Consider the following 12730-nt stretch of genomic DNA (forward strand, 5'->3'; position numbering starts at 1 on the left):
TTCTATAAGCATTTGCCTGGGTGCTAATGGACAGTTTAGAGAGGCAACCAAACGAGAAGCTACTCGTACCATGGAACTTCTAGCTGCAGTCTAAGGCGAAACTTACAACGGAGCGAAATGAAATCATAAATGCCAGGACACGTGCCAGGACAACGTGCCTCCAGTTGCAACGAGGTGTTAAAGTTTTTCCGCCCCCTCGAAAATGCAACTATTTTTGCTTTCTTTTGGACTTTTTTTTTGGCAACTACCTAGTCCCGAGTCGCGAGTGGTCCGCATTCCGAATGCAAGTTAGTTAAATATTTAAATTTATTTATTGGACTTGGCTTGGACCCTGAGTGCAGCCACACGGCCATTTAAAATAATCAAAAAGGGAAAAAAGAGAAGAAAAGAGTATAATAACTAAGAGGGATATAGGTGGACTTACCGTGTGAATCTTTCGAGGATGTACCACCGCCGCCGCCTCCTCCGCCGGGACCCATGCTGCTGCCTCCGCCGGACATTCCTACGCCGGAAGTGGAATGCAGGCGCGCTAATGTGAGCGGCATTAGCAGTGCCATCGCCAGGAGCAGAGCCATAAAAATTTTCCACATTGTTAACGTGGCCATTTGACTTTTATTGCACTTCATTTTCCCACCCTCTTCGTGCCCCTTTCTGTCTATATATATATATATATTTTTCTTATAATTTTCCTTTTTCGCTCCGTTCGCTGTTCACCCTTCGCCGGTTGTTGATTTTAATTTGATGTGACTTAAGTTGGATTTGGTTTGCAGATTTGGTGCTGCAGTTTTTCTTTCTTCTCTCCGACTTCTCCAGTTTCAGTTTTCCGTCCGTCCGCCTCTAATGGAAGCACATTTTCGATTTTCTCCGGTCTCCGTTTTCCCGCTGGCAGCAGCTGCAATTGAGAAAAAAAAAAGAAAATAGAAGATGAGGAGGGGCTGAATCCATTGGTTCCATTGGTTTGAGTATTGAAAAGTTTTTAGTTTGGAGGCTAGTTAAAAAGTTGAACAAGTTTCTTTTGCTCTTTTATTCCACTTCCATTTCATATATATATATATATTTTTTTTTCTTTTTTGTTAAAGTCAAGTTGAAGCCGCAATTATCGAGTTGTAAGGCGACGCGCCCCGTTAAGACCTCACACAGATGTTCATGTTCACAGCATGGGTGGGGGGCCAAACTCAATTTCGGCCAGGAAAGTTTCTCAAAAAGAGAGAGATGAGCAAGTTCGTCACCTTGCCGGAAAGTTTTTGCCGCTTTTGAGGGGTGAATCAAAAGGTGGTTTGACAACATTAGTCATGGAATTTAAGGAGCGTAATTATCGAACCGAGAGGTTAGAGTGGAATAATAAAATATTACCAGTTCTAAACTTTTTATTTTTGTTTGACGGAATCGGTGGTTTGCATAATGAGCTAATTTTGGTTTCTTTTTTCGGGGATTACACTGTGTAACATATTCAAGTTAGTTTTTGAAAGAAGGTTTTTGGGATGTTAATACTTAAAGATTATATGAAATAAAGTTTTAAATTAATTAATTCTATGGTAAATATCGTAAGACTTTGTTTACCTTTTGATCTGAATATTTGTAAAAATATTCTCAAAAGACTATTTATATACATTTTATCCTTTGCTTTTTACAAACCAATTTAAGATTTTACTTCTCTAGAGTTCAAGATAGGGCATTGAAGCAAACAAAAAGTTGCCGTTTCCGTTCATCAACCCTACCTTTCTCCCAAACCCCCTACAACTCCCCTTCAACCATCCTTAGATTGGCAGCGTACGATAAAATTCGCCATAAGCAATATTCAACAAAGGACCAAAAATATTGTATTTTACCTAGAAAACAAAATATCTGACATAAAATAAAAGGTAAAAAACAGGGAAAAAATTGGCACACGACTGGAGAACAAAAAGACATCTCATGTATCTCTCTTTCGGGAAAAATGTCCCCAGCAAATAATAATGATTTGCAAATACATAAAGGACAAAACTTAGAGGTGAGTAAAAGGGAAACAAAATGCTGACAAAGGAGGAAAAGGTACCGCCAATAAACAGACACAAAAGGTGGCCAGGAAAAAAGATACAAAAATGGTTGGGAGATGGACGAGATGTTAAACCTGGAATGGCGTAGACCAAGCCAACAAAAAAAAAAGGCAAATCAATAGGCTACAAGACGCAGGAAAAATATCAACCCAAAGTTGGGTCGAAATTTTTCAAGTTTCCTGTGCTAAGGATTCCCACACTTGGTTTCCTGCTTCTTCTTCTCCTCATTCTCCTCCTCCCCCATTCGCCATTGTCATTTTGTCAACGTGTCCGTCGAGTGTCGTCAACTTGGTAGAGGGGCGTGGAACCTGGCCTTAATAATGATAAGAATGTAAGACAGCGCAATAAGCGACCAAAAATATGGCCAAGAGATAAGCAACAAGGGCGCACTACTGCCGGAAAAGGTGCCAATGTGAGGCAATATAATAATAATAATAATAATAATAACAAAAGACCTGCAAAAAAGATACCCATCCACTGGAAAGGAAAATAATAATGATAAAACTAATGGCCCGGCTGGCAATTATAAAAAAAAAATTTGCTTTTTTTTTTTTTTCATTTCCGCAGAACGAAAAAAAACGCTTGGAAAATATATAAACTGTGAGAGGAAAGCAAGCGGGGAAGGCTCAACTTGAACTACACTTGAGCAATTTGCGCACAGTCGAGTGCGCACATTAACCCACACACAAAGAGCAAACACGAACACACACACACACGTACACTTCAAAACAGGCAACAAAAACAACAACAACAATGGAGAAATGGCAAAATCAACATGGCGTACAGTGAGCGGAAACGGAAACGTCGGCCGGCCGAGCTAGCGACCAGCAACAGAACCATCCAACCAATAGACAAACATAGAGGGGCTGCTAGGCGGTGCAGGGAAAACCAAAAAAAAATAAAACAAAAACATTTAAGGAACATTATGACCGAATAATGGATACCCTAGTTAACTAACTTTATGTAAGTTAAACTTTCATATTAAAATATAATTTTAATATAAGAAACTCTCTCGTTTTATAACATAGGAAAAATATCATATAAATCAATTTCATTTTAAGTATGGAATACATATTTCTGCCTAAAAACTTCCAATTTGATATATTTAAGTCAAAGCCAAGTCCTTAGCTAAGTTAGCCGCTTGGCCAGAAGGTAGCATTAAGCATACGTAACGTTGGAGTAAGAATGAAAGGATACATTTGATAGACACATTTTATTGCATGCAGTCGTAGTCGTCGTCAGTGGCCTGTCGCTGCTGCTATTCAGTGGCTGACTGACGGCAGGATAGACTGGGTAACTGAAGTGCCCGGGGCAAAGATCTTCTGCAGTGAGGCTACAGGACTCATACATTGGCCATCCAGACAAAATACAATAGTTGTGGCACTTTTTTCCCCATCTACCGTCTGCCGTTTCCCGTTCTATCTTACTCCTGCCTGCCTGGCACTTCCTGACCCTCGATTGCCCTCTCACTTTGTGTCTAGCTAGTCGAATGCCTCTGTTGTAGTTTATTATTCCCGCCAGCCTCATTCTTTTCTATTTGGTCTAAATAAATTTTTATCATGTGCAAAGGGCCACGGAGAACAAACAATCTGTATCTCTATCTAGGGGAGGACTTTGGCTAGTCCGTCACTTCAATCTGCCATGCACTTGGTACCTCATTCCGACCGCCAGTCACTCATTCAGTTATTCATTCATTCACTTCCTTCCACATCTACAGCCACATCCTCCATCACCATCATCATCCCAACCACCCAGAATTCAGCCTGTTTCGCCTGTTTCTTATGGCCTTTGTGGTTATTGAAGCGATCATTTGGAACATGCACAGAATTTTTCTCTCTTTGTTTTTTTCTTCCTTACTTTATTCCTCCCCCTCACAAAAAGTTATTAATGGCAAAAACGTTTAATATGCGAAAAATTTAAGAAATTGCTTTCATATTATGACATTAATGGAGGCGCGAACGATACGATTGCATATCCTATATCTGATTTTTAGTGTCGTTGAGATTAATGCTTCCGGATATACAAGTACATTTCAACAAATAAATCTATAAACATATATGTTGGGACAAGCCATGGTTGACACATGGCCAACACTTAAGCCACTGGCTTTATGCCTCAGAAACCGTTGAAATTTATGTCCTCGCACAGGAAATATCTTTTCATGTTGCATTCCAGTGAGGGAATATATACATTTAGGTATATATGTTTATGGTTTATGTGTACTTGCGGTCAGCCGGAATGCCATCAAATTGTTTTCGAGGTTCTGGCCTAGTTTGATTAACTTTGATGGTTGGTTTAGGGATAAATATTAACGACTTTCTGGCTTTCTACGACTGGCTATTGGAGGAAATACTAAAGTAATAGACCTATTGATTTCCTAAATACAATATTCTTGTGTGACAAATTACTGTTATTTTTAATGAAAATATATCATTCTTTATTTAAGAACCTGTTAAGTCGGGTTAAACCTTAGCCATCTTTAACCAAAACATATTTGCGAAGGAGACAAATCAAGGAATGGATTTAGCCAAGGCGACTCTTCCAATATACAAATCAAACAGATGCCTCAGACGAGGGACAGAAAGTCAGAATTAAGGCTGGGAAGACTCCTTCTATGTTTTCCTTTCCCTTTGTCAAACATTATCCTCCCGATGGGTGTTTCAATAAACTTATGCAAATATTCAATTTGGGGAAGTTTTCTTTTTTTTTTTTTTTTTGACAAATGATAAGACCAAACAAAAGGCAGCCAGACAAATAAAGTTTTCACACCCGACACAAAAAAAAGGCGACTGAATAAGGGATAAGGAAAGAGATATCCGGCGGTTTGCTTAGCAAAATTAAAATGGGAAACGCACATAAAGTTTATATATATATATATATAGGCTAGTATGTAAGAGTGTGTAAAGGACTATTCGGAAGCCGATGAAAAGAGCGGAAATGCAGACTTTCTAAACAACTTTTCACCGGGTTTTCCATCATGCGAGGCATACCAATCAAGCTAAACAACTTATTCCTGGCTCACAGAGCAGAGTCTTCCTCCCTCCCTTTGTGAAAGTAAACCGAAGTAAATTTCAATTTAACCTTCATCGAGCCAAACTCATTTATATTTATAAATTCGCCGACAAACGCTGCAGAAAAAAAAACGAAAATAAATAAAAAACACCAAAAAGACAGAGACCAAGGAGACTGAGAAAGAGACGGAATATGTAAGGAGTATAAATAAATGGAAAGCGAGGCGGGGAGGGGAAAGGAAAAACACAATAAATAAAAATGCGTGTGTCTGTGGTGGCATAATAAAATTGCACCAAAAACAGCAACAACCCAAGAAACAAATTCACAAGAAGCCCACAGAAAGTATATATATATATAGAGAAAGGTTAAGGACGAGGTAAGGAATAATAAAAGTAAGGCATGCCCACACGGAAAAGCGGCCAAAAGGGATAAAAATCCATCAAACTTGCAAATAAGCCACAAGACGAGAAAGATGAGTTTCAGGCCAAGATAAGGACGAATGAGTCCTCGTCGTTTGGAGTACCAAAAATGATCCCACCACAAGGAATTCCCTTGGCTAAAGGCGGCCATTGGCATCGTAAAAGGCAAAAATATTGCGCAAAATAATGTTTCATTTCGGAAAAATAACATACTCATCATTGAATATACAATATAAATGCAATGAGCAAGTCGAAGTTACTAAGGTCGAAGGCTACTAAGGAAGGGATATTCTACCACCCACATTTAATGGCTTTGACTTGGGCACAGAAACATACCAAAACTGCCAGCCATTTTATTTAACTGCTTAAATTATACTTGGGCGACGCCACACAATTTCAATGATTATTATTCAGATATTTATTCCATTTCTTTAGAATCCTCTCAATTTCAATAATTGTTTATTTATGCTTGCTTATTGGAAAGGACAAAAATCATAAAATATTTCATTTCTTTAGGCCATGTGAGGTTTTAACAAAGCTAATCAAATATTAAAGGATTTCATTTAGAATAGACTATAAATGCCAAGGGACTTATAAGAGCTAACAACTTGTAATTTATCAAAATGTATAAATTAAATTTGAAAATAGCTTTTAGTTAGATTATTAATCGCGCAAATCAATCAATTTAAACAATGCCAGACTCCTCAGAAATGGCTGCCTAAAAGATTGCTTTCAAGGACTTCAATTGCATTTTCTATTCCAGGAATTTTACCCAACTCCCAAAAGACTTTGCCACCCACTCTTGCGAACATCTCCAAGAAAAGGTGAAAATTGTTTTGGTATCATCGCAGCCACAGCCTTTTTACCCATTCCATTACCAACAGCAAGCAAAATAAAAGAAAACCTCAGAGCAGACATCTGTTTGCTTCTTTTTTCTTTGGCGCGTTTTCGTGCCATGTCAGGTTTGGTTTGGCTGTTTGTTAATATACAATTTTTTATGCCATTTCATTCTGTTATTGTTCAGATCGATTACGGTTACAAGTGCCAGATACTTGAGCATGAAATTCAGAGGAAAACGCACGTGTCTACCAGTCGCCCTTTATTCATGTTGCCTTCGCTGTTTTCGTTTGGATAGTCTGTCATTAGGAAGATTGATTTCAAAAGCGTGGAAAATTTCCCGTAAATTGCCTTTTGTTATGTGAAATAGCAGCCACACGCAAATCAGACTTTTCCTTTACCTCAAAAAGACTTGGAAATTGGGGGTTTGTTTTATTATATGATATCTTGAATAGGGAAAATAAATAGTTTTAATTTTACGATACTTAAATTGCATAACTAATTCAGAATTTTTAAAATTAAAGAGTTATTTTACTGATTCAAATAAACTTTAGGGTACCATTAACACGTATTACTCTTAAAACAAATTTATGCTAATAAATAAACTTATATTTTTCCACTTTGTTAAATCATAAAATCCAACAATTTATTCTGTTAACCAAATACAAAACCAAGCTTTACATTTCAATTTGCATTTCTGTAGAAGGCAAAGAGCAACTTTCTTAATGCACACATTAAAAAAAGAATGATGAAATTGCATAAAACTTTAACCCTGTCGTAACACTCACAGAGAGAGAGAGAGGGTTTTAAGGAGTTAAGGGGTTGGGCATGGAAGGGTAAAAAGTACATTAAAATCACATTAACCCGTCAACGGTTAAGGTTGGGTATGCGTAACTTTTGTTTATACATTTCGGCTTAATGCCTTTTTGAAATAAGCACACACTCGTGGAAAATATAATGTACTAAACTCCCGATAAGCCGAATATATGGCATAGGGAAAACTGTCAACTAATCCCTTTCGGGAATTATATCTTTATGTACTTTTTCTGTTTGTATATATGCTTGGCCCATTGCACGTAATTGACTTTTCGCCATAAATTTGTACTCCAACGAAATGCAAGCGACATTCAACTCCAGGCATTTCCCTCCCCCCTTTTGGCAGCTCAATTAGCCATTAAGCTTTTCGAAATTGTCAAAAATGTTTGTAGGGTGGGGGCTAAAGGCCTACACTAGAGAGCCAATCAAAAATTCAGCCTACGCATTTGTATCTCTACATTTGGATCTCCCTGTGGCAGCTCCGGTTATAGCCCAAAAACCCTCCCACAACTCTTATCTGAACAGTTTTTGGGGAAGCCGTGCGTGTCCATTTGGACGCTTTGCAATGCCAGTGGTGGTGGTGGTGGCTCATTTGCATATTTTAATTGTCCAAAAATGAGAGGGAAATTTCGAGTAAAATCAGTGCAAGACTTAAATATTAACTTTGCCAGCAGTTTGTAATTTCTCACTCTTTCACTTCCATTTACTGAACTAATTTATTTATTTTCTCCAGAAACTAAGCAGCCAAAGTAGGTACTTGTCCTTGGAGGAGGTTGACAGGAAGTCCTGAAGTTGTCACTTTTCTCTAATGAAAGACGGCATGCAAATTTAATAAACAGGCGAAAGGAATGAAATTTGGGTCCTCATCAGGTGGGCTGTTCACAGGTTTGGCTTGCCCTGAACTCATGAAACTTTGGGGCAAGGACAATGTTTGGCGTTTTAGTCAGCCCCCTTTGGATGATATTTAATAATTGAAAAAAACATTTTTCATAAATAAAATCATAAAAATATGTTCTATAATGAAATTAAATAATTCATTCAATTTCAATATTTTGTACTTTTAACTTGTTCTTAAAAATCAAAAATAAAAATATTTAAAAAGCACAAATTTATCAGCGTGTTTACTTATCTTTTCCCAAGACTTTTTCGTTGCAATATTTTCATTTCTCCCACTTTATTTTGCATTCCTAGACAAAAGAATGGAATAAAAAAGATGAGCAAGGAAAGACGAAAAAAAAACAAGTAAATAAACTTTAGGCAAAAGTTTTTGGCAACTTTTTGGCAGTCAGTTGGCGCATTTTAAGTTACGGCAATCGGCGTGGCACAGTAGCGTCGCAGAAAAGTGGAAAACGGGGGGAAGATATCGCAGGGGAATACAAGTTGCCAGAGACGGGAGCAAAGTGAAGGGGCGGCAAAAGTGAAAAACTGGCGCATCGAGACAAGAGCTTAAAACCGCGAATTTCACAACTTTCACACTAAGAAAAATTATTTAAAGTTAAGATCACCTTGGAAATTAAAAAGGTTGGGGAAAACCTTAAAAGGACCATTATGTTTAATATTTAAAAACTTGCTTATCTAAGATCTTAGGTCTGTTCGAATTGTAAAAACGTAAACTAATATGAATGAATATACATATACATAATAAAAAATAAAACTTTCAGCTCTTTTAACTTAAATTACCTTTCTAAAATATTCAGAAAACGCACAACAAAGGAACCAAGCAAACAACCCAAATGCTTTTTAAATTTTCCATTTAATTATGCTTGTGCCACTTGCACTAAGCTCACAAAGAGAATGAAATAAAATAGCAAACTTAATTAATTAATTCCTGTAAAGTTACTGGAAACTTGATTAAGCCGAGCTTTTTTTCTCTAACTGCAACAACTACGAGGGCGGGTGGCAATTTCAACTTTGGCTGAGAAACTTTTTCCAGCAAAAAGTCACTCTTAAAGAGCAAAAAGTGAGGTCGACCAACTTACCTGCTGGCGAACAATTTAAATTTGTCCCACGCAGGATAATCCTTTATCGCAGTTGTTACTGTAGCTGTTGTTGTTAGTATTTGTGCTGCTGCTGCTGCTATATTTTGTTGCTACTGTTGCTTTATATTGTTGCTACTGTTGCTGGACTTTTGTCACGCACAAGAAGGCAGTGGGCCAAGCCAACTTTGAACTGACCACGTGACCATCAAAACACAAACAAACACACGGTAACGAGAGCACACACACACCGTGGCATACAGAAAACACACACATACACGCGCGCGCTACGAAGACACTGTGGCACTTGCAAATACTTAGTGGCTTGGTTTTAATGTATGCCCCAAACGAGAACGGGGCAATTAAATCGCCTAAAAGGAGTCGCCGAAGTCGAGCGTTTTGTGTGTGCAACAATATCAGTGAGTCGCATGATTTTTCCTAACTATTTCCTAACCAAAAAACACGCAACATGCAGTTCGCCCTTCCAGCCAAGTTAGGCAATATTCTAATTAGCTCTTATTGATTTCGATAATTGGTTCTTTTTGGCGGTATGAGATTTGATAAATTTATTCGCGACACAACGAACAACCGACTGTGTATGTGTGAGTTTGCAGGACGAGACCCGATAACTTCGCTAATTCGATGGCTGCCGCAGCGAGCGTCAGCATCCCTGCAAACACGTTCGAAACAGTCCGACGGCTGAGCTTCAACTGAATCGGCCTGGCCAGCTCAGAGCCCCACAAGCCACAAGCCCCACTGTTCCCCGCCGGAAGTCGACGGGCCGAAGTGCTATCCATCGGCTGCCGAAGCTCCAAAACGACTCGAAGCCGAGCGACAGGATAAGAGCCGAGCATTTCTAAGGATAACACGAGCGGCAAACTCACGAGTATCTCTAAAACTGCTGAGTTAAGAGAGCGGTTGTACCTAACGGCTCTCTGTGATAACAAAGCTACTATAAAATTTGAAAATCTAAGTATTATAAAAAAAAATAGTTTAGTTTAAAATATTTAATAAAATTCAAAACTTATGAACTTTGTATTTAAATCAATCGTTTATTTCTGGTGTTACATTGGATCCCTTGTACTTTATTTTTAATGATTTTTCTCATCCTACACCCTATTAGTTTACAATCTTTCAGTTCCTTCGAAGTTTAGAATACATTTTCTATCTCTAGTAGAAATCATAAATTATTTAAATTTTAAGTGATTAAGTATTTTATACTAGAATAACTTTATTATTAATCTAATAATTACATGCATTTTATCACTCGCTTATTACTTGATCGGCTATGTGAAAATAGAGAATACCTGGCCAGAAAGCAATGAGAATTTAATGAAAACGCTGAATTCGAAACACAAATTCAAAAATAGCTAAGAGAAGGTTAAGCTCTTAAGTGTGCAAATTGGGGCTTGACTACTCTTAAAGCAAATGTCTTATACTTCCCAATATTGTTATACAAGTGGTTAATGTCTTGGCTTAGTAGAGTTTCAAGCCATTGTGTAAGTGTGTCACGTAAAATTATTTTTCATTTTTATTGCAAGCTAAACACTTTTTAAAGATTTTGAAGATATTAGATTAAAGAAAAAGATAATCAAATTATTTAATTAGACATTTTTAAAAATTAAAAAAATATTTATATTGAATTTTTTTACGTAAGATTGAAGTAGATTTAAGTTTCAGAAACTTAACTTTACTTAACTTAACAATAGTCCAATTAAATTTTAAAGTCGTTTTATTGTTTACCGTCTTCCCCCAATTACAGAGCAAACCCAATCAAAGCTACCGACTGTCAACTAATTAACTTCAGATTTAACACATCCCCCGAAGGCATCCTTGACTCAATCGTTGCACCCACTTTTTAACAATCTTCACTTCCACCTTCCCTTGCCCCTTCAACTGCAATCACTCAAAGTAAAAATTGTCATCAAGCTGCGCGCACAAAACTCATACAAGACGCGTAAAAAATGGGAAGCGAAAAAGGCAGACAGCAAATGAAACCCGAAAATGAATTGCAGCAAAATGCTCAAACACACTCTACGAAATTGACTTAAATAAATAAATGGCATAAAAACAAAGACAAAACACATGCGCAGCAAGAAAGTGAATCGAGGAGTAGAGGACAACGGCGTGTCATAGAAACAAAGTGCATTCCCAGGAAGAAAATTGGGTGGCAATGTGGGTAGGGGAGTGGCTTGTTGTTAGCTTGTTGCAACATTTTCATTTCATTTTATTCAGTTCAGTCAATGCAATGCAACATTCGAATGCAACAACAGCAACAGCAAGTGCAGCTCAGAAGGCAACGCTTAGTAGCTCATCCATTTTCATTTGTATTAAGCAAAAGGCAAAGGACATGGCCAACTTGCCAGGGAATCTCTATTTCCACTGCCATCCTATAAGAATTTTCCACCAGCGCGAAATAAAAGCGTTGGCATTACTCAGCAAATACTTGTTTGCAGTGCTGCTTCTGCTGCTGCTGTTGCTGCCTTGACTAAAAGTCTATAACCCCCTCTTATAAGTCCTCAACTCCTTCTCATCCCTGCATTCCCCGGGGCTGCTCGTTAGCACAGCTGCCAAGAGAATTTATCTTACTCCCACGAATGCAACTCGATTTTATTTTATTTGTGCCCCCATTGTTTCTGTTTGGCATATTGGACGTATTGTTAGCCCCACAATGATCGATGCAAATTGATGCGTATTGTTAATGGAATTTCTTCCATGCGCAAAAGTATGCAGCACAATTTGGGAGGCAAGTGAACGGATAGGAAGAATGGTTAAGGTCAGGCACTCATTAAGCCGTATGTCACTGAAATCTCTAGGGATTTTGACATTGGTTAGATTGAAAATGGAAAAGCCAGTTGAGGTTAAAGGGACTTGACTAGTTTTGATGGGTGTGCTTAAACTTGCCCTTAAAGATGTCACTCAAAATAAAAAGTTCAGTATGTTTCCTAGCAATAAACCATTTTCATCTAAAAATCTTTGTAACATCAGCTATATCCGAACTTCTTATTTAAACAGATTTATGCTACAAATTTATACACATAACCAAGCATACACAAAAAATTTGACCTTTCTCATGTCTTTTTCCTTAAAGCTTAAAGAAAAAATTGAGAAGAAATACAGAAAGATGCCTAAGAGGTAGGAGGAAAAAATGTCATAAATAAGAACGTTTGCAATTTGTTTATATTAAAATTGAGAGTCAAAAAGCATCCTAAGGTGGTGTTCTTGTATCCTGAGCCCAGGATTCCTATTGCATTTGGCTCTGGCAACTGGTTCCATCCCTTGGCTCCTCCGTTGCGCTGCAGTATCGCCTGCTGTTTTGTGAATTATGCGCCTTCCGTTGCATGCGGCGGCATTTCCCAGTCCGAGCCCAAGCGTAGGCTAATGCACTGGGAACAATTAATGATTCATTAAAGAAGTTTATAAAATACATTTTAACAAAAATGGACAAAATTTACTATTAAGAATTCAATTTTATTTTTTTAGATCTACTTAAAAAAATGTAGTCTACATTTCGGGGAATGTATTATGCGCTTACCATAAATTCAATAAATTTACTATTATACATGCTTCAAACTTACCAGAAACTTTATATATAAAATGAATATATATATATATATATATTTCATAATTTTTT

At 37.5% G+C, this 12730-nt stretch overlaps 1 protein-coding gene across 1 annotated transcript in view; it reads right to left on the reverse strand.

Moving 5' to 3' along the window:
- LOC108105824 (neural cell adhesion molecule 1) overlaps positions 1 to 9785 on the reverse strand; it is a 65031-nt gene extending 55246 nt beyond the window's left edge. Inside the window, exons 1-2 of the mRNA XM_017212567.2 lie at positions 9100 to 9785; positions 425 to 892 (exon numbers count right to left, since the gene is read on the reverse strand). Coding sequence (XP_017068056.2) covers positions 425 to 626 — 202 coding nt within the window. The 5' untranslated portion in view covers positions 627 to 892; positions 9100 to 9785. The remainder of the gene's footprint in view (positions 1 to 424; positions 893 to 9099) is intronic.
- Positions 9786 to 12730: the final 2945 nt, after the last annotated feature.

This window comes from Drosophila eugracilis, unplaced genomic scaffold, assembly GCF_018153835.1.
Source record: "Drosophila eugracilis isolate 14026-0451.02 unplaced genomic scaffold, ASM1815383v1 contig_353, whole genome shotgun sequence".
Classification (NCBI taxonomy): Eukaryota; Metazoa; Arthropoda; class Insecta; order Diptera; family Drosophilidae; genus Drosophila; species Drosophila eugracilis.